At 46.3% G+C, this 23,074-nt stretch overlaps 1 protein-coding gene across 1 annotated transcript in view; it reads right to left on the bottom strand.

Moving 5' to 3' along the window:
* kif26ba (kinesin family member 26Ba) overlaps positions 1-23,074 on the bottom strand; it is a 254,658-nt gene that overhangs the window by 165,906 nt on the left and 65,678 nt on the right. The window contains exon 3 of the mRNA XM_055639279.1: positions 1,359-1,904. Coding sequence (XP_055495254.1) covers positions 1,359-1,904 — 546 coding nt within the window. The remainder of the gene's footprint in view (positions 1-1,358; positions 1,905-23,074) is intronic.

Below are 23,074 nucleotides of genomic sequence, written 5' to 3'. Positions count from 1 at the left end.
GCATGTTAGCATGTAACAAGGCATGTGTTGTATATTCAGGGTATGCACTTGCATGCAGATGAGCACGCGTGTGGTATGTGTACACATGTGTATCTATCATGTGAGTATTGTGTGCAGCACCTGGTATGTGTTGTTCTTATGTGTTCTCAATGTCTGTGTGTAATTCAGATCTGTATTGCTTGTTGTTTAGAAGGAGGGGTGACCTTATTCAAACAGATAAGATCCTGGGGTGCAGGTGGTACTGACAGGGCAGATGCAAATTAAACTAAACGTGGGAGATTCACGCGTAATGGGATATAGTTCCAAAATAAGGGTAATTTAAAACTGAGTTGCGTAGAAATGCCGTCCCTCAGAGGGTGGTGAGTTTTGGGAATTTTCTGGGCCCCATGGTGGTGGAGACCAGATCATGAAAAATAAGGTGGAGAGAGATAAAAAAAAAAAATTTAATTGAGGATTATCAGGAAATAGCAATGAAAAGAAGTTGAGGCCAGCCGTGGTCTTTGTGAATGGATGTGAATTGGATCATAGTGAATGATGGGGGAGGCTAGAAGGGCCAAGTAACCTACTGCTGCCCCTATTTACTGTTGTCTTCTTGTGCGAACGTGCTCAAAGTTGTGTGTGCATGTGTGTGTGTGTGTGTATTCATATGTGTACAGAGTGTAGTGTGTGCAGTGTGTTTGTGTTTGTGCAGGGTGTGTTTGCATGCAGAGTTTGTGTGTGTGCATGTGCTTGTCTTTGTGGATCTGCGCATTTGTGTATATGTGCCTTTCTTTTTTCTGTGTATATTTGCCTGTGTGTGTGTGTGTGTGTATATCTGTAGGTATGTGTGCGTGTGTATATATTTGTGTGCCTATGCATGTTTGTCTGTTTATATCTGTGTGTGTCTGTGTGCATGCTTGTATGTGTGTGTATAGATCTATAGGAATGTGTGTGTGTGTGTGTGTGCATATATTTGTGTCTATGCCATTTGGTTGTTTATGTGTGTGTGTCTGGCTGTGAGTGCATGTATCAGTGAGCGTGTGTGCGTGAGTGTGTGTGTGAGTGTGTGTGTGTGTGAGTGTGAGTGAGAGTGTGAGTGTGTGTGTGTGTGTGTGTGTGTGAGTGAGTGTGTGTGTGTGTGTGAATGTGTGTGTGAGTGTGTGTGTGTGTGTGAATGTGTGTGTGTGTGTGTGAGTGAGTGTGTGTGTGTGTGTGTGTGTGTGTGTGTGTGTGTGTGTGTGTGAGTGTGTGTATGTGTGTGTGTGTGTGTATGAGTGTGTGTGTATATGAGTGTGAGTGTGTGTGAGTGTGCATGTGTGTGTGTGTGTGTGAGTGTGTGTGGTGTGTGTTGCACGTGAGTGGGACGTGTGTGCACTCACCGGGTAGGGGTAGAGGGTCACGCCGTTTGACCTGGACACGGACCAGGTTCCCTCCAGGTACTGGTGAGCCTGGATGGCGACAGTGCTGAGGATGTTGCCGTTGCTGGGGCTGGTGGGCATGTGTAGCCCCACCTTGGTGCCGGGGTGAGCGGACATGACACCCTTCCTCTCCGCCTCTCCGCCGACACCCAGTGAGTTGGGCTTGCCCGTGTGCTTGTTGCTAAGGAAGCCGGCGTAGGTGGTGGTGGAGGCATAGGCGGCGGGGACGAAGGCCCAGTCACGGAGGGGCGGCAGCGTGCCGACGTTGCGTGAGCCCACCAGCGAGGGGATGTTAGAGAGCGGCGGTGGGGAGGAGCCGGGCGATGGGTCGAACGGCTCCAGGGAGGCCGCCTGCTCCAGTGTCTGCACCATCTGAAGGGCCTCCTGCTTCAGCTGGTTCAGGTGGGTGGCACAGATGTCGCACCTGTTGTCCCGCTCGTTCCAGGCCTTGCGGATGGTGTTGGGCACCTGCAGCTTGTCGTGGATCAGTGCTGAGAGTGCCGGGTCCTGCGGGCAGAGACAAGCGGTCGTTACTTCAGCAGACGAGGCCCCCACCTCCCACCAGCACCGCACAGACATCCTCTTTAGACACCAACAATTCTAATGCCAGCATCAGCAATTCCCACTCCCGTCATTCCCTCTTCTCCCCTCTCCTGTCGGGCAGAAGATATGACGATTTGAAAGCACATTCCATCAGATTCAGGAAATGTGCTGAAATAATTCAGCGGGTCAGGCAGCATCTCTATAGAACATGAATCGATGTTGTTTTGGGTGGGCACCTGCTTTAGACCTGAACAAGGGTCCTGACCCAAAACGTCACCTATCTATTTTCTCCAGAGATGCTGCCTGACCTGCTGAGTTACTCCAGCACTCTGTGTCTATCTTTGGTATAAACCAGCATCTGCAGTCCCTTCCTATTAGATTCAGGAACAGCTTCTTACTCACTGTAATCAAACTATTTTATGGTCCTGCCATAAGGTAAAAGTGGAGTCCTGATCTCCAAACCTCCTCATTTAGGACTGTTAGTGGCTTCTTCAGATTTCCCAGCAGCTTGGATCGATGCAGCTGGTACAATTAACCAAAGAAGGAGCATTTAGGAAAAGCCCCCAGATTGACATTGAATCTGATTATCAGTCGGTCGGAGCTTCCCCCAAAATCATCAACGTGAAACATTGAACCGGAGCTCCCCCACCCCCACAGAACATTATTCAAAAAGGTATTCATTTTTCAATTAGAACACCACACTCACTGAGGGAATTGAATAGATGTGACCATGAAGAGGTTGCCGCGCATAGGGGCTTCTGCTCAAACTGTTTTGTTATTAACTCATGGCACGTGGACATTAATGGCAACGTCAGAAACAAAACAGCAGAAGGTGCTAGAAACACGCAAGCCTGGCGGCATCTGCGGAGAGATAATCTGTCAGGGCTTTAGGTCAGTGACCCTTCTTCAGAACTGGGAAAGAAAGAACTGGCAAGGAAGTGGGGTTTCAGCAGGAGAGGTAGGGGAGGGATGTGGAGAACCATGTCAGCAATGTACAACATGTGTAGGCATTGCCTATCCTAGAACTGTGAGCTTGTTACCAGCCAACAACAATGGAGGATCTGAAGTCATTTATACCCCAGACCCTCTGTAGATGGCAGATTTCCTTCCTTGAAAAAAATTGAGTTCCTCAGCATCCTTGGTGTCTCTTGAACTCATATCTCTGGATCAATGTTCCAGAACACTATTAGCAAATAATTTCATTGTGACTTATCACATGTGACAATAAAGTATTCACAATAAAGTATTCATTCCTTCATTCATGTTAACTCTGCCATCTTCAACAGCAGCTTGTGAAACAGCAGTAGAACTGTGCATGAATGTATCCCAACATTGCAGGAACCCAATTCTAATGTTAGATCAATAACCTGAATCTTAACTCTCCTCCTGCCACCTGAGCACCTTCACCAATTCCTCTCTAATCTAGGCAGCATGCTGGTGAACCTGTGTAGTAAAGAACTGCAGATGCTGGTTTCAATGCGGAAGTAAATCAGCGGGACAGGCAGCATCTCTGGATTGGTCGAAAGAAGGGTCTCGACTTGAAACATCACCCATTCCTTCTCTCCAGAGATGCTGCCTTTCGTGTCTACGCTGGTGAACCTCTTTTGCACTCTCTTCAAAGCTTCCCCATCCTTCCCGTAGAGCAGTGCAGGTCTGGTCAGCGATACCCACATTGTGCGAATGGATCGAATTAGAAGGGAAGGATAATCTGGGTGCACGTTGCTTCGTAACTATAGCCTGGAGGTCAGGCACTGTGAGAGACAGGCAATCAGGCCCCGCTGTGAGGGCCTCGTAAACTCGGGCAATTACCATCCGGGGAAGCGAGAGCTGGCGGCTGCTTCCTTTATAGTTGCTGTGCCCCTCAGCAGTACTCTGCCTGCCCCAAGCACCTGGAAACAATTCACTGGCAGGGACTAAATAAGCCTGGACATTAGAAAAATGAGAGGTGATCTTGCTGTAAGACGTAAGGTTCAGAGAGGGATGGGGCAGGCTACACACAGAAAGGGTCTTGTCCTGATTAGAAAACCAAGACGTCCCCAAAGACGTGAAAAATAGGAGCAGGAGGAGGCAATTCAGCCTTTCCAGTCTGTGCCATAATTCAATGTGATCATACCTTATCTCTATACCATCTTCCAGCTCCCTCCACAAACCTCACCCTTCATGCCGCTCTCACTTTCTGTGGTACAGAATCTCACAAGTCAATAATGATGAATCTCTCCTCGCCTCAGTTCTGAACATCATTAAGACATTGGGAGATACAGCACGGAAACAGGCCCTTTGGTCCACTGAGTCTGCACTGACCACCCACTAACAATAATCCTATGTTAATCCCGTTTCTATTCTCCGCCTATTCACATCACCTCCACACTGATTCTACCCCTCACCCACACACTTGGGGCATCTTACAGCAACATGTCTTTGGGATGTGGGAGAAAGTCAAGAGCTTTCGAGGAGAAATTCATGCAGTCACAGGGAGAATGTGCAAACTCCAGATATTGTATCAGAGGTCAGGATCAAACCCAGGCAACTGGAGCTGTGAGGCAGAGGCTCTAGTAGCTGTGCCACCGTGCCTAATGCCCCTGTCCCACTTAGAATACCTGAACGGAAACCTCTGGAGACTTTGCGCCCCACCCAAGGTTTCCGTGCGGTTCCTGGAGGTTTTTGTCAGTTTCCCTACCTGCTTCAACTACCTGCAACCTCCGGCAACCACCTGCAACCTCCGTGAACCGCACAGAAACCTTGGGTGGGGCGCAATGTCTCCAGAGGTTTCCGTTCAGGTTTCCTAAGTGGGACAGGGGCATTACTCAACAGCTTGAGAATCTTGACCCGCAGCCAGGGGAAACATCATCACTGCACCTAGCCTTTCCAAGCCCTGTCAGTATTTTGTGTCTTTAATGAGATTCTCATCTCAGTTTTCTAAACTCTGGTAAAGACCCAATCTCTCCACACCCCATTACAGGAATCAGTCTGGTGAACCTTTGCAATCCTAATGACAAGTACACCCTTCCTTAGGTATGAGACGCAATGCTCCAGGGGTGGCTTCACTAAGGCAATGTATACTTGCACCAAGGGACGACCAGATCCAGCGGGCACTGTCTTGGAATATGAACCGAGATGAGGATACATTTATTTTCTCAGAAGGTTGCAAATCTTTGACTTCAAGATGCTGCTGATGACCTTACACAGAATATATGAGACCATAAGAATAAGAAGTAGCAGTCGGCCACTCTTGCCTGCTCCATCATTCATTGCTGATTGTTTACCTCAGCGGCATTGCCCGGCACAAACCCCATAGCTTTCGATCCTCATAATACAAAGAAATCCATTGATTTCTGATTAAACAGCCACCTTGTCGGAACATGTACAGACCTCTCTGGTGAAAACTTCCAAAGATTCACTATTCATCGATACCATCGTCAATACCATGGCTGCCGTATCTGATGGTTGTAGACACGCCAGCCAGGGGAAAAACCATCCCTACCAAGACCGTTAATCTCTTTAGTCTTTAGAGATACATCGTGGAAACAGGACCTTTGGCCCACAGTCCACGCTTACCAGTAAAAACCCTGTACACTAGCACTATCCTACACACAATACACAATACAATTTATTTGTCACTTGAACCTTATAGAGGCTCAAATGAAATGTTGTTTAAACAGGGATAATTTACCATTTTAACAAAGGCAAATTATCTACAAACCTGTATGTGTTTGGAATGTGGGAGGAAATTGAAGATCTCGGAGAAAACCCACGGTCAGGATCGAACCCGGGTCTCTGGCGTTGTAAGTCAGCAACTCTACTGCTATGACACTATGTCACCCCTTCTCATTAGATAAACCCAGATTCCACGTGGGTAGCCTGCAGGGTGGACAGCCTTGTGCAAGAGCCCTGATGGAGGGTAGCTGATAGAACTGGACCAAACGCATTAAAAAGAGAAAGTTGACTGGGGAAACATGTATTGTGGATCACGCACTCAGAGCAAAGGCTCCAGGTGCGGTATTCTAATCCTTCAGCATCGTGCGGAGACCCTGGAAACCTCCAAACTCTATCATACCATCGGCATCACTTGGGAAGGGGGACCCAGCCACGGTGAAAATAGCGGGACTGGATAGTTTTATTGCTGGAGATGGGGAAGATGATTTCTGATAGTCAATAGCCCTGTCACATGAGAGTCTTAGTGCAACACTCTTCCTATTGCTCATCCCACCCCCCCCCCCCCCCCCCACCACCACTATCCCCCCCCCACCCACCCTTCTCTATTGCTCCTGCCTACCTCTCTTGCCCCCTCTCTTTTCTTCTTGTTGGCCTTCAGAGGCCAATTTTCCCTCCCTTTATCTGTCCTCAACCCCTCCCTTTCATCCACCCTCCTTCCCTCTCTCCCGTCACTCTTTCTCATTCTCCCTCCCTCTCTTTCCCCACTCTCTCTTCCTGTCCCACTCTCTCCCACACTCCATCCTTTACCCACTTTATCTCCCTCACCCAATCTCCCTCTTTTTAGTTCTCTCTCTCACTCTCACTCTCTTCATCACCTTCACTCTCTTAATTCCCGCAGTACATTCTGTCTCCTCCCTCTTATTTTGGCCTCTACCTTATCCTTGCTCCCTCTCCTAATCCTCTTCCTTCTCCCAATTCTCCCCTCTATTTCTGTGTCAAGTGTTCTCTTCCAGACATCTCCTTACGTGCTCTGCACCCTCACTCCCTCTTTCTCGGCCTTGCCCTCTCATTCTTTCCACCATTCTCTCTCTCTCTCTTCCCCCTCTCTCTTGCTCTCCACCCCTCTCTCCACCCTCTTTCTCTCCTCTTTCTCTCTCTTTCCTTCCCGCCCTCCCACCATTATTTCTTGTGCCACTCTCACACGCTCCCTTGCAAGTGCTGTACTGCAGATAGTTCCGTTGGCTGTGTCTTGAGTGCAGCCTGGCTGTTCTTCCAGCAATAAATACCCCCAACATACCCAGAGGAAACCAATGCACCTAAAGTAGCCAGTATTATTAATTATTCAGTGCGGCAGCTCTAATTCTCTGTTAATTATTAAAATGCAAGATCTCTGGATATAATGCTTAATAGCGCCTAAAGAGATATAAATTATGAATGCCAAAATTTGCCCGAATGACCCTCGACTCATAAGTGACTGCATTCTCCGGCAGACCAAGTTCCAGTTAATCAGGCAGGTTGTCCCACTGACTCACACGTTGCCTCAGGCAGGGCCTGTTCTGAGCCTCTCCCTGGCCTTCCCCATCCCACCCCTACCCGCTGCATCTCAACAAGTCTGTCGCTAACATCCAGCATCTGCAAAAGTGACACATTTACCACTGTTAAAACTGTTACACTTGTTTGATTTGTAAGCTTTTTAAGAATGAGGAGGAAGCGAGGCCTCAGAAGAGAACCCATTAATAATGAGGAAAGGTGCAGGTAGCGAGGGATGGGGAGACATATTGCAACGCGTCAGGTGTAAGCTGGTCGGCCTGCATGGGATAGTGACATCCAGAAAACAAACGGAGAAAATACTACAAAGAGCACAGCTGCGGGGTAAGAGTTGGGGATTGTGCCTAATTACATAAAGAGCTGATGTTTACAAAGTGAGAAGACCAGTCTCCTTCATAGACACAACAAGTTGAAGTAATTCAGCGGGTCAGGCAGCATCTCTGAAGCTGATGTTTCAGGTTGAGACCCTTCTTCAGATTGAGAGTCAGGGGCTCTCACCCTGGCAAGATTCTACATCTATTCCAGCTGTGTAGTCACCACATCCCCTCTATACCCTTTATTGCTTTCCCTCACAGTGGGAAACGTTGATTCCGCTGTGGGGGGTGTTCATGTTAAATCCTTTCGTGTATTGTGTTCTTTTTATTTGAATGGCTGTTTGGTAACCCAAATCTCAATGTACCAATTGGTGCATGTGACAATAAATGTAACTTGAACTTGAACCTGAACCCTTCACTCCTCACCTTGAACCCATATCTACCAATCTTGGGCACCACTGTTGTCCAGATATTTTCCTTGATGTATACTCTAAGTATACCCTTCGTAATTAAGTACCTCCATCAGATCCCCCTCAACCTCCCCTGCTCCAAGAAAAACAAACCTAGATTACCCTGTGCCCATTTGTAATTGAACACTGGGGAGGCATGGGGGAGGGTAAAATAGATTAGTAAGGAAATTGCATGCTAGCACTTAGTGAAAGGGTAGCTTGACATTCTGGAAGCTGGCATTGAACCACCAAATATACATCCCCCACTCCCACCTACTCCATCAAACACTGCTTAGGACTGTGAGTGTTTCTCAAAGCCATGCTCAACCTTCACCAGTCAGACATTTCAAGAACTTCACCATAGTTTGGCAAGACTTTGCCAACATTACTTAAACTAGAGAATTCCCCGACTTTGATTCTAGTTGCTCAAAGAAATATCAGAATAATCAGCTGGAGTAGGCTCTCCATCCTGTCAACCTGCTCCATATCTGATCAAGATCATGTTAATAAGGTCATAAGGAAGAGTAGAATTATGCCATTCGGCCCACCAAGTCTACTTCGCCATTCAATCAAGGCTGATCTATCTCTCCCTCCTAACCCCATTCTCCTGTCTTCTCCCCATAACCTCTGGCACGTGTATTAATCAAGAATCTATCTATCTCTGCGTTGAAGATATCCACTGACTTGGCCTCTACAGCCTTCTGTGGCAATGAATTCCACAGATTTGCCACCCTCTGACTAAAGACATTTCTCCTCATCTCCTTCCTAAAAGAACGTCCTTTAATTCCGAGGCTATGACTTCTAATACTAGACGCTCCCACCAGTGGAAACATCCTCTCCACATCCATGGATCATGGCTGACCTACCACAACCGCACCATTTTCCACCATGGTCGCATTATCCTTTGATTTCCCCAACATTCTGAAATATATTTATCTCTGAACAGATGATGTTTTGGGTCGGGATTCTTCAGACTATGCATGGCTGCAGGGTAAGTTAGGGATTCTAGTACTAATTGTATAAAGAGCCGCCATGGCCAAAGTGAACTGAATAGACTCCTTCACCCTTGCAAGATTATACATCCATACCAGCTCTTTAGTCACCCTCTAATCTGAAGAAAGGTTCTAACCAGAAAAGTTATCTATCCCTTTTCCTCCACAGATGTTGCCTGACCCATTCCTTCCGCACTTTTCTTTTTACTCAATATTCCAGCATTTGCATTTTCTTGAATAAACTCACTGACTGAGCCAACACAATCTTGTGAGGTCAAGAATTTCAAAGATTCACTAACTCCAAATGAAAAGCAAAATCCTCCCTCCTACCAAGAGCGTGTGGTTTGGTAGTTCAATGGGTTGCCGTAAATTGCCCTAGACTGTCGGTGAGTGGTAGAATCTGGAGGAAGTTAATGAAAATGCGGGGGAAAGGGGTATAAAACATGCAATTAGGTAAGATTAGGGTGAATGGGTGGTTGACAGACAGTGGAGACTTGGTGGGTCAAAGGGTCTGGTCTGTTTCCATGCTGTGTCTCTCTATGACATTGAGTGTTTGGGTGTGAGCTATGCTGCACCATGCCATTGCATTGACACAACTAGTAGGGTCGCTGCCACATACATAGGTCCAGGTACCCGAGTTCAATCCTGATCTTGGGTACTGTCTCCCTGTACGTTCCCCCTGTAACTACGTGGGTTTCCCCGGCATCTCTGTTTTTTCCCCTGCGTCCCTAAGAGATGCAGGTTGACCACTGTAAATTTCCCCTGGTACAGGAAAGTGGTAGAATCTGGAGAGAGTTTACGGGAATTAAATGAGTGCGCGATCAGTGCAAACGAACGCTTGATGCAGGGCTGATGGATGTTGAACATCTCCAGGATGCACTGGAGAGAGAGTGGAAGTGGAGGAAAGCAGAACTCTCCACCTGGGCTGCGGATCGCTCGCAAAGCTTATCAGGAGAGATCGAATAACAATCATTCCATCGGGGTTGAGTCAGATCAGCAGGAGGGAGAACCTGGTGTCGGACAGGACAGGGTGCAAATGCCTCCCTGAAGAATATCAGTGCACATGAGATCCCATAAGTGTGTTAATCCCATAACGGCTTGCTCTACCATTATACCCCGGTGATGGTGATGGTGAAAGGCAGCAGCATGGAAGGAGGGAGGTTGGAGCAGGAGCTGCCACTGATTGCTTCCACCATTTTACACTGGCTTGTGGGTGGGCAGTTTCTTCACATTAGGGCACTTCTTGGCTGAATCTTAACTGACAAAGCAGACAGGGACAAGCTGCCGTGGTGATCTGAAGGGATCGCTGTCGGCACCAACTATGCCTGCCTCTATCACTTAAATCTCCACTTGAAGATATCACGTCAATCCATTCTGTGTTAGACTGAGCCTCAGTAACTTTGGGTGAAGTTTCAGACCTAAGCTGCTGCTCTCAAATTCTAGCCCTTCTGTGATGTTTGCCCCAACTCAAAACCCTATGGGATGACTGTGCTCCCCCTGTGCTCACCTCTTGAACCTGTCTGATTTTAATCACTCCACCATTGACAGCCATGACTTTGGCTGTCGATGTCCGAAGCTCCAAAATGCCCTCTCTGTCCTTCATCATGTGATCTCACAGTGGCCTGGTGTCACGTTTTGTTTGATCCCCCTCCTGTAATGATGGTTTCTGGTTGAGACCCTCTCGAATTCTCCCATTTTAGGTAACCTGCTCTCCCTCGGTCCCCTCTCTCCCTCCTCCTTATCTTCCCAGATCCTCCCACAGGATTAAATCTTCATTCACCATATCAGGCAATCCAGGCCAGATTTAAAGGGTCAGGGATAAGGTGCCACGTGATCCCAATATGTCCGCTGTCTGCTCCAACTCCACTGGCCAGCACCCCCTCCCCCATACGCACACACATTCCGCTTAACAGGACGATAAGGAGCCTGGTTTACAACCTTCTCCTGTTTACAGGGCAGATATCAAGTCTAATTCAGGTGAGGGACTGTTGTGGGGTTGTGCAAATAATGGCCTCACAATGAGGGACAGGTCAGAGCTGCCATCACTGTAAACAGCTTCTCTGCAGAGAAGTAATGGGTGACGTATCATGTCGAAACCCTTCGTGAGTTGAGTTACTCCAGCATGTTGTGTCTATCTTCAGCGTAAACTAGCATCTGCAGATCATTCCTACACATTGGCAGCGTTGGCGGCGTGGCTCACCCGTTGCAGCGAATCCTACAGCCTGTCTGTCTTTTTTTTATTTTTTGTCTAGTTAAATGTAGTGTTGGTGTTTTTTAATACTGGTTTTAAATGTGTATATGTGGGGGGCGGAGGGGGAAACTGTTTAAAATCTCTTCCCTGTCCGGGAGACCCGACCTTTTCCCTGTCGGGTCTCCATTGTCGTTGGGGCCTAGCACCGTGGAGCGGCCTCCAACCTGAACGATACGGGGGCTCGGGAGACTGCGGAGCTGCGGACTACTCACCATCGTGGGGCAGGCCGGCCTCGGAGCGTGGGGAGCGGCGGTGACTCGCTGCTGCGATTCGACTACTGGGGCTCGGAGGCTGCAGCAACGCAGCTGCAGGTCCGGTGGACTGGGACATCAGGAGTTTGCGGGTCCGGGGGGAGAGACCGCTTCCCGGAGCTTCCGCAACGTGACTTCTCCAGCCCATGTCGCGGAGTTGGAACTACCCGGAGTGGGGACGTACATCGCCCGGCACGGCTTCATGGCCGTGGGACATTCCAGCGCCCGCCGGGGGTTCCAACATTGTGACTTTTAGACCAGGAGCGGGGCCATAAATCGCCCGGCACGGCCTAAAATGGTCGTGGGACTTATCATCGCCCGCCTGGGGCTTGGACATCGGGAGAGAAATGGAGAACAGGGGAGAGAAAAGACTTTGCCTTCCATCACAGTGGGTTCACTGTGATGGATGTTTTTGTGAATCAAATTGTGTGTATGTCTGTAGGAAATTGTCTTTGTTTGTATGGCTGTGGAAACGGAATTTCACTGAGGCTCAAATGACAATAAATGGTATTGTATTGTATTGTATTGTATTGTAAGCAACTTCCCAATGCTGCACTGAGCCAAGTGCATCTGACAATCAGCTGCATCTGAAAAACAGCACTCAGGGGCAGTCTGTCAGACTAGCCACAGTTTGAAACAAAAACATCTTTAAAACGGTGTTCAGAGTCTCACTGCCAATGCATATTGCCCTTGAGCTGACTGTAATGAAGATGAGACGATTGCCCTTCTCATTGTTGTCTGTATGTTTGCAAAGGAGGTTTGGAAAAGGATGCAAAGGTCCTTGTTATGGTTCACCCTGAGTAGCTGCATTGTCAGAGATGTACAGGTTTTCGGATGTATACCGAAAAGTATGAAGTGCTGTTAGTGAAAGACATATTAAGGTCCGTCCAAAACTTGTTGATGTTCCAATACAATGAGATGACCATAAGGAAATGCTGGTGACTGGCACATTCCGGGCTGCAGGACCTTGTGCTGAGGGATGCATTGAATATCAGTGCAAAGGAGAAGTGTGGAGAAGGATTGCAGTCCAATGTCTGCCACAGTACACTGAGGGGCTGTGTAACAGGAACCCTCCCCCCCAACATACACACACACACATGGATCACACACACACACACATGGATCACACACACACACACACACACACACTTCACCGTGCATTGTTTAAGGAAGTAAATAAAATAGAATGGTGCAGGAAGCAGATTCCTGAGTGGTAAGAAAATGCATTGAAAGGATGATACAATGAATGATGGAGAAAGATTGTATGATTGTATGTACTGTACATATTATGAAAAAAGTAAATTTATGAAATAAAAGCACACACACACAGTATGACTGAACCCGTACGGCACCAATATCAATGTTACCTGGTGTCTGGAGAAGGCTGTGGTTGTGAGAGTTGTAGATGCAGCCCAGTCCATCACACAAACCAACTTCCCCTACACTTCACGCTGCCTCGGGAAAGCAGCCAAGCTGCTGTCTATGTGTATAACTGTGCCACTGACAGCACCGGCAACCGTTAAACATTAAACTTCATCACACACAGTTTCACCACACTGACCAGTCTGATATACAACCTCTCCGATAACTTTTGTACCCAATACAATTAACCTTATCATCTGTTAGCACGACTGAGCAAACAGGCTTGGTGATAAGACTGATCAACTTGGAAGGGATCCTGGCCAAACCTAGGGTAATTTCAGCATGGATTCTGCAGCTGTGAAATCTATCGGCTGCAAAATCTGGCTATAAAATTGATCAACCTCACAAGAAAAAAAACATAAAAGAAATCACTGAAATATGAAAATATGTTGAGGCTACGCATTCCAGGACTTTAGTTGAAAGACACTAAATTCTAACCCCTCTGTCTTTATAGGTGTGACTGCTGTTTGGTAAGATATAGTGTTACAGCAGTACAGTGTTGCAGATAGAAAAAGAGAAAGTGCGGAGGTCGTAATGAGGTAGATTGGGAGATCGAGATTACATGTGAGGGCTGTTCAGTGGTCTGATCACAGCGAGGAAGAAACAGTTCCTGAATCTACCCGTGCGTGTTTGCAAGATTTTGTATCTTCAGCCTGACGGGAGAGAAGAGAAGAGGGAATGACAGATGTCTAAGTCCTTGAACATGTTGGCTGCTTACCCGAGGCAGCATGAAGTGTAGACAGAGTCGATAGGGGGGAAGCTGGTTTATCTGATGGACTGGGCTACATCCACAACTTGCTCCAGGCACCAGGTATCTACCTTTGCGAGCCTTTTATGTGGAGTATGTATTGCTGGTCGTTCTACTGTCCCTTATTGATCCTAATTATCCTTGATGTGACTGGCTTGCTGGGTCACTTCTGACGGCAGTTAAGAGGCAATCACATCAGTGAGGGTCGGAAGTCACACACAGCTAAGGACCGATTCACTTCCCTTAGGGATATTGGTGAACTATTGTAGACAAACTTTTTCTGCCTATCCAATAGTCCCATGGTCACCATTACTGATTTATTCCTGATTTTTTAACTTAATTAATTAATTGGATTTAAATTCTCCTCGTGGGATGGATGGACTAAAAATTATTCAAGCTATGTCACTGCAGTCTCCATTTAGACTGTCACAGCCCACCCCCCCCCCCCACACACCCCCATCATACTCACGGTGTTGTTGAGTTGTGGAGAGATAGAGCACAGGAACAGGCCCTTCAGCCCATCGAGTCTACACCAACCATCAACCACCCATATAAAAACCATAAACATAAACTAAACTTACTTTAATCCCATTTTCTTTTAATTCTCCCAATATTCTTATCAATTTCCACCAGATTCTACACTCATCTAGATGTTTACGGGCAAGTTACAGTGCCCAATAAACTCCCCATGTCTTTTTTACGATATGGGAGAAAACCAGAACGCGTAGAGGAAATCCGCGTGGTCACAGGAAGAACAAGCAAATTCCACACAGACAGCATGGGAGGTCAGCATTGATCCCTCTCCAGTCCTCCTGGCATGATTCATCGTAACATCAGCCAAAGGACTAAGTTCAAGATGTGAAGTGTGAATGGTTGTTTGTTAGGTCAAGGCACCCCTTGGCATCCATTTGAGGTTAGGTGATTCGGAATCAAGGGGAAAGTACTCCACTGGTTAAGGTCAAACCTTGCACAAAGAGAGATGGTTGTAGTTGCTGGAGGTCCCTCATCCCAGGACATCCCCCATGGGTTCCTCAGGACCCTGCTTCCATCCTCAGAACAGAAGTGAGGAGGCTTGTCAATGATTGCAGAATGCTTAATTCCTCAATCTCCTTAACTCCTCAGACAATTTATGTCTTCATCAGTGTTGAGACTAACAAATATAATTTCCTCCCAGCAGCATTCAGGCTTGGGCTGATGTGTGGCAAGTAACACTCAAACAAAAGTATGTGAGAAACATGACCAGTTTTGATAACAGATCTCAACCCATTGATACAGCCTGATCTGCTGAGTGTTTCTGCCATTTTCTGTTTTTATTTCAAATTTCCAGCATCTGTACATTTGATTTTCATGGAGCAATGGAATGGAATTCATTGAGCAATGGAATTGAGCATGCTAGGTAGGGTCCATAATAAAGCAGCCCTTAAATGGCATCCTATCCACTACCCTAGGTGTTCGTTCCTTTTACCACCACCGGACTGTGGGTGCAATGTATCTTGTCGACAAGATACATTTTTCACACAGAGAGTGGTGAATCTCTGGAACTCTCTGCCACAGAGGGTAGTTGAGGCCAGTTCATTGGCTATATTTAAGAGGGAGTTAAATGTGGCCCTTGTGGCTAAGGGGATCAGGGGGTATGGAGAGAAGGCAGGTACGGGATACCGAGTTGGATGATCAGCCATGATCATATTGAATGGCGGTGCAGGCTCGAAGGGCTGAATGGCCTACTCCTGCACCTAATTTCTATGTTTCTATGACAAAAGGGACTGCAGATCCTTGCCGATGTTATGGCACCTCCAAAACATGCAACCTAGAGTGCTAAGAAGAATACAGTGAATGATATAATGATGTGAGCAACGTGTGAGATCATAAGATCATAAGAGCATAAATGATAGGAGTAGAATAATGCCATTCAGCCCATCAAGTCTTCTCCGCCATTCAATCATGGCTGATCTATCTCTCCCTCCTAACCCCATTCTCCTGCCTTCTCCCCATAATCTCTGACACCAGTACTAATCAAGAATTTATCTATCTCTGCCTTAAATATATCCACTGACTTTGCCTCTGACTGGCAAAGAATTCCCAGGTTCACCACCACCTGACTAAAGAAGTTCCTCCTCATCTCCTGAAGGAATTACAGTAAAAGTAACATTAGCAAATTTGCAGATGACACAAAGCTGGGTGGCAGTGTGAACTGGGAAGAGGATGCTATGAGGATGCAGGGTGATTTGGACAGGTTGGATGAGTGGGCAGATGCTTGGCTGATGCAGTATAATGTGGATAAATGTGAGGTTATCCACTTTGGTGACAACAACGGAAAGGCAGATTATTATCTGAATGGTGTCAGGTTCGGAAAAGGGGAAGTACAACGAGACCTGGGTGTCCTTGTTCATCATCACTGAAAGTAAGCATGTGGGTACAACAGGCAGTGAAGAAACCTAATGCCATGTTAGCCTTCATAACAATAGACAATAAGAGCAGGAGTAGGCCATTCTGCCCTTCGAGCCAGCACCGCCATTCAATGTGATCAAGGCTGATCATCCACAATCAGTACCCCGTTCCTGCCCTCCCCATATCCCCTGACTCCACTATTTTTAAGAGCCCTATCTAGCTCTCTCTTGAAAGTATCCAGAGAACCTGCCTCCACCGCCCTCTGAGGCAGAGAATTACACAGACTCACCACTCTCTGTGAAGAATAGTGTTTACTCATCTTCGTTCTAAATGGCTTACTCCTTATTCTTAAACTGTGGCCCCTGGTTCTGGACTCCCCCAACATCGGGAACATGTTTCCTGCCTCTAGCGTGCCCAAACCCTTAACAATCTTATCTGTTTCAATGAGGAACCCTCTCATCCTTCTAAACTCCATTGTCTCAGCATATGACAGTCCCGCCATCCCGGGAATTAACCTTGTAAACCTACGCTGCACTCCCTCAATAGCAAGAATGTCCTTCCTCAAATTAGGGGACCAAAACTGCACACAATATAATCTTATTTACTCCAGGTGTGGTCTCACTAGGGCTCTGTACAATTGCAGAAGGACCTCTTTGCTCCTATATTCAATTCCTCTTGTTATAAAAGCCAACATGCCATTCGCTTTCTTCACTGCATGCTGTACCTGCATGCTTACTTTCATAGACTGATGTACAAGGACCCCCAGATCCCGTCGTACTTCCCCTGTTCCCAACTTGATCCCCATTTATATAATAATCTGCCTTCCTGTTTTTGCCACCAAAGTGGATAACCTCACATTTATCTGCATTAAGCTTCATCTGCCATGCATCTGCCCACTCCCCTAACCTGTCCAAGTCACCCTGCATTCTCATAGCATCCTCCTCACAGTTCACACTGTTACCCAGCTTGGTGTCATCTGCAAATTTGCTAATGTTACTTTGAATCGCTTCATCCAAATCATTGATGAATATTGTAAATAGCTGCGGTCCCAGCACCGAGCCTTGCAGTACCCGTCTAGTCACTGCCTGCCATTCCGAAAGGGACCCATTAATCCCTACTCTTTGTTTCATGTCTGCCAACCACTTCTCTATCAATGTCAGCACTCTATCCCCAATACCATGTGCACTAATTTTGCCCACTAATCGCCTATGTGGGACCTTATCAAATACTTTCTGAAAGTCCAGGTACACTACATCCACTTGTTCATTTTCCTAGTTACATCTTCAAAAAATTCCAGAAGATTAGTCAAGCATGATTTCCCCTTCATAAATCCATGCTGACTCGGACTGATCCTGTTACTGCTATCCAAATGTTCGGCTATCTCATCTTTTATAATTGACTCCAGCATCTTCCCCACCACCGATGTCAGGTTAACTGGTCTATAATTCCCTGTTTTCTCTCTCCCGCCTTTCTTAAAAAGTGGGATAACATTAGCATAACATAATGAGGGGAGTTGAGTATAGGAGCAAAGAGGTCCTCCTGCAGTTGTACAGGGCTCTGGTGAGACCACACCTGGAGTATTGTGAGCAGTTTTGGTCTCCTAATTTGAGGAAGGATATTCTTGCTATTAAGGGAGTGCAGCATAGGTTCACAAGGTTAATAGTAAAATTAAACGAGAACTTACCAGTTCGAAGTTTGATCGTTATTTTATGAGGAGTACGTTGAGGGAATACGTGAAGAACCCCGCCAGGACGCATGCGTGTCATTCTTCAAAGCAGCGGTGTGAAATCACAGATAACTGTAATGACTGAACATAGTAAGATTAGAGAAGAAATACCAGTTGAGTATATGATCATGGGTGGGAGCGGAGGGCACGTATTCCCTCAACGTACTCCTCATAAAATAACGGTCAAACTTCAAACTGGTAAGTTCTCGTTTAATCTTACTATTTTACTTCGGAGTCACGTGAGTGACCACGTGAAGATTTCAAAGCTCTGTGATTTCATGCCGTGGAAACGAGTCCATGCATCACATTTGCCTCAATGACTGTAGGAGGAATTGTGTCAACATAATTTAGACATGAATCCGACATTGAAATCCATGAAATTTATTAACACAAAATTATAGCCCCTATTTACGGGGTAAATTAAATTACAGAACTTAAAATTGTTTCTGCAAATGTTCCAGGTTTAATGACTGATTTATGATAAAATAGTTGGAATGTTTTTTCCCCTGACCATCCTGCTGTCTTGAGGATTTGGTCCATTGGTACATCCAACTGCATAGCTGCCGATGTAGCTGCAGCCCTTGTGGAATGAGATTTAAAAATATTAGTATCAACCCCAGCCTGTATTAGAACCTGTTTCAGCCATCTTGAGATGGTCTGGACCGTCACTCTTTTGTGTGGTTGCTTATGGCTGACTAAAAGTGCCTTCTCATTGCCTCTGATGATTTTTGTGTTCTCCATGTATAACAACAAATGTCTTACTATACAGAGCCGATCATCTGTTGGGTAAGACCTAAATTCTATATTGAGGCCTGCTGATCCCTGTCTGTTCTGCTTAACTACTTCATAAATATGAAACGTAATATTTCCAGATGAAGAAGTCATGTTGTCCAGTCTTAATTTATGTAATGACTGTACCCTTTGTGCCGTGACCAAAGCCATTAGCATGACTGTTGTTAATGTCAGTCTATGTAGGGACAGAGCTGTTGCTGGAGACCAATTCCTGAGCATCTTCAGGACAATACTGACATTGCATATTTGAGAGTAACTGGTTCTTGGGGGATTGGTATTAAAAATTCTCCTCATAAGTTTTGTTACCAGTGGGTGAGTCCCAACAGAGTGACGCTCTGTTCCTTGCCATAGATAAGTTGATAGGGCACTTCTGGCACAGTTGATGGCACTATAACTGAGCCCCTCATCATAATGGAGGCCTGCCAGATATTCCAGAACAGACGGGATGTTCATTTCTCTGTAGGTGATGCTGTTTTTGTGACAGTACATCTCCCATTTCCTGATATAGACCAGATACTGTTTTTTGGTGGACTGTCTGTGGGCCGCTGAAATCATGTTAACTGTTCGGTCCGTCAGTCCCAGCTGTAGTAGTGGTATTTTTAGACTCTACAAATTAATAAATTCAAATAGTTTTGGCATGGGTGGCTATCCCTTGTTATGGGATGAACCAATAAATCTGGTTTATTCGGGATTGTGATACATGGTTCTAATACCATGTTCATTATCACTGGGAACCATGGTTGAGTAGGCCAATCGGGTACTACCAAAATACCAGACGCAGAGTCTTGCTGCATTTTCCTTAATACCCGACTGATGAGGCAGAAAGGAGGGAATGCATAAATAAACAATTTCCCCCAATGCAGCGAAAATGCATCTGTCGCCGCTGCCCCAGGGTCTGGTTCCCACGAAACATAGTTTGATAACTGGTGATTAAGCCTGGATGCGAATAAATCGATATCTGGTGTTCCATACTGTGCTGTAATATCAGCAAATACTTTTTTATTCAACATCCATTCGGTGTTTTCATTAAATTTGCGTGACCTGGTGTCTGCCACTAAATTTAGTTTACCTGGTAGATAAGTAGCTGATATCCAAATATCTCTCTGGATACACCATTGCCAAATTGTATTAGCCAGATGGTCACATGATGTCGATTTGTTTCCACCCATGTGGTTGATATATGCTACCACGGTGGTATTGTCAATCTGTAATCTAACATGCTGGTGATATGACCCAGTACCATATGACTTTAGGCCATGGAATGCACCCAACATTTCCAGTTAGTTTATGCCCAGTGTGATTAATAATGATGCCTCCTGAGCAGTCCATCTACCTCCACAGCTGGAGATGGAATTGGTGGCACCCCCAACCAAGTGCACTGGCATCCGTTTGTAGCACCATGGAAGGGTTGCTGATAATGATTGGATTGAAACAAAGCCGAATGTTATCTATCCACCATTTTAGTTCCATTATAGCTTTGATTGGTAGCTTCATTGGTCTGTCAAAATGACCAGCATTAATTTTGGGTGCTTGTATTTTTGCTCTCTGTAAATTTTGGTAATGGAAAAGTCCGAATTGTTTGGCTGGAAAAGCAGCTACCATTTTGCCAATTACTTTTGCTATCAATCTGATGGACGGTTTACTGATGTCAATGAGGTTATTGCAAGCCTCTATTAAGTCTATAGCCTTTCCCTTTGGCAAAGTCACCGACATGTGAACTGAGTCAATGGTGAACCCCAAATAGTCCATAGTAGTGGAAGGCGTTAATTTAGATTTAACTGGATGGATAATAAACCCCAGTTTTTCAAATAACTGTTTTGTGGCTGTTACAGTTTGTTTGGCCAATTCCAAAGTTTTGCCCACAATAAGTATGTCATCTAGATATGCCATGACCATGTGTTTTCGTTTCCGTAGAAACGCTAGGGCTGGTTTCAAAATTTTTGTGAACAGCCTGGGGGCTGATGTTAACCCATTTGGCAGCGCTCTATACTGCCAGTGCTGTCCCATCCAGTTGAATTTTAAGTAACATCTGTGGTCACCTCGTATAGGCACTGAATAGTAAGCATCCTTTAAATCGATGCTAGCCATGAAGTAACCTTTGGAAATCAATTGTTTTGCAGTAACAAAGGTTTCCATTTTTAAATGAATATATTGTACAAATGTATTCAATTTGGTCAGATCTATGATGATGCGACAACCACCATCTTTTTTGTTTTTGGTAAAGATATTGGACACGAATTCTAGCGGTTCGTGTTGGGATTTTTCAATTACCCCTTTTACGTAAAGCCGCTCTAGTTCAGCATGCGCTTCTGATTTTTCTTTACCGGAAAGTACGAACATTCAGTTTGGTATATGCTGAACTGGAGGGCTGTACTTGTGTATAAATTCTATGGTATATCCCTGGATACTGCTTAAAATATAAGTGTCGGTAGTTAATATACTCCATGCATCCAGAAAGGAGTGTAATCTCCCCCCAACCTCCATGCTCCCTGCAATTTGTAGGGAACCAGACCCACCTCCCTCCATAGTTACCAGTGGCAGGTTTACTTATTTTTGTAAATCCTTCATTGATGTTAAGGCGTCGGTGTCTGGGTTTATGGTTTGGTTGATGTTGGAGGTTTGCGTATCTTCCAAGAAGGCCGGCCTGGGCCATGGCCTAAAAAAGACTCATGTTTGGTGTACCGGACCTTCGAGCTTTCACCAGTCAGTCTTGTTCTACTGGTGGGAGCGTAAGGGTGCTGTCTATGGCCGTAGTGGGTTTTTGATGAAGTCCCTTTTATGAGTCCCAGGGTTGTTGCTTCCTCATCGAGCTCCTTGACTTGCTTCGATGGGTTACCTCCAAATAGTAGAATTGGTGGTTTTACGTTTCCAGGTTTGCACAGACCCGCGAATTTTGGGTTTAAAGTAGGTCGGATGGCACTCTTCCTGATGCTGTTTATTTCATATTGTGTGTTACAAAGCAGTGCCAGTGCATCCTGTTGGTCCTGCGACATGTCCTTCTCATCTACTGTGCGGGTGAAAGCTGTTATCCCCGCTGTTAGGAGCTTTAATACCTTTTGGAGTTTGACATCCATGCCTCTAATTCCTACTCCAATATGTTTCCATATACAATTATTTACAACAGGAACATTCAGGGATATACAGTTACCCGGTGCCAAGTGTCTTGCCGTGGTGTCCAATACAGCCTGTTCCTGTAGCTGGTTAAAGGACATATAATCTATACTGGCAGCTAGTTTTTGCTCCAGGTTCTGGCCAGTCTGGTCTGGCTGTATGAAGTTGGACACCATGTCCAGTAGATTTTCACGTTCCTGCACCCCCTGCACACTTGATTTTTCTTCTGCAAACCCCTCTTCAGGATCTGCCCAGAACTGACCCCCCAGTACTCCCCTCTGACGAGGGAGATGCACTGTGCAGCCCTACAAGAGGTGCTGCTGCGGGTTTTACATAGAGCCCACAGTGACTGGACTCCATCTCCCGGAGCCTGTCACGTTGGAGCAAATGCTCCACACACCGTTCCATCCGGCTCCAGCGCTCACGGTCGCTGGCCGCTCGCGGCTGCTCAAAGTCGGACTCATCTGAGTCCACGACTTTGTTGGTTTTTTGTTTTGCCTTACCGCCCGGCCGCGGAGTGGATCTGGCCGGTGCGGAGGCGACATCGGGCACAGCTGATCCCATTATAGGTGATTCAAGTGCCGCTGGCCGCTGCTGGCTGCCCGCTACTCCGCGGTCCTCCCCCGCCAGCTTTGTCGCAACCCTCGTTGCTTTCGTCCACTTGTCCATGTTCCCCACCTGTAATCAGTATGGGAAACACAAAAAGACCGCAGAGTAAACTCTTACCTGCAGGTTCCGGCTTTTAAACTGCCGTTGCGGGGGAATGTCGTTCCACCCCGCCTGACTGTTTCGCAATGCGTCCTGGCGGGGTTCTTCACGTAGTCACTCACGTGACTCCAAAGTAAAATTCCCGGGTGGGCGGGACTGTCATATGATGAAAGAATGGAGCGCCTGGGCTTGTATTCACTGAGATTTAGAAGGATGAGAGGATATCTTATAGAAACAGATACAATTATTAAGGGCTTGGACACACTAGATGCAGGAAACATGTTCCCGGTGTTGGAGGAGTCCAGAAACAGGGGCCACAGTTAAGAATAAGGGGCAGGCCATTTGGAACTGAGATGAGGAAAAACATTTTCACACAGAGAGTTGCGAATTTGTGGAATTCTCTGCCTCAGAAAGCGGTGGAGGTCAATTCACTGGATGCATTCAAAAGAGAGTTAGATAGAGTTCTTAGGGCTAGCGGAATCACGGGGTATGGGGAGAAGGCAGGAATGGGGTACTGATCGTGGATGATCAGCCATGATCACATTGAATGGCGGTGCTGGCTCGAAGAGCCGAATGGCCTACTCCTCCACCTATTGTTATGTATCCATGTATCTATGTAAAATAACGTCCTTTAATTCTGAGTTATGACATCTTGTCTTAGACTCTCCCACAAGTAGAAACATTCTCTTTACCTTCACTCTCTCCAAGTCGTTCACTATTCTGTACGTTTCAATGAGGTCCCCCCTCATTCTTCTAAACTCCAGCGAATATAGGCCCAGT

The sequence above is a fragment of the Leucoraja erinacea genome, chromosome 8 (assembly GCF_028641065.1).
Source record: "Leucoraja erinacea ecotype New England chromosome 8, Leri_hhj_1, whole genome shotgun sequence".
Classification (NCBI taxonomy): Eukaryota; Metazoa; Chordata; class Chondrichthyes; order Rajiformes; family Rajidae; genus Leucoraja; species Leucoraja erinaceus.
Note: the sequence above shows the minus strand (reverse complement) of the source record. Positions and strands in the feature narration are given on the sequence as shown.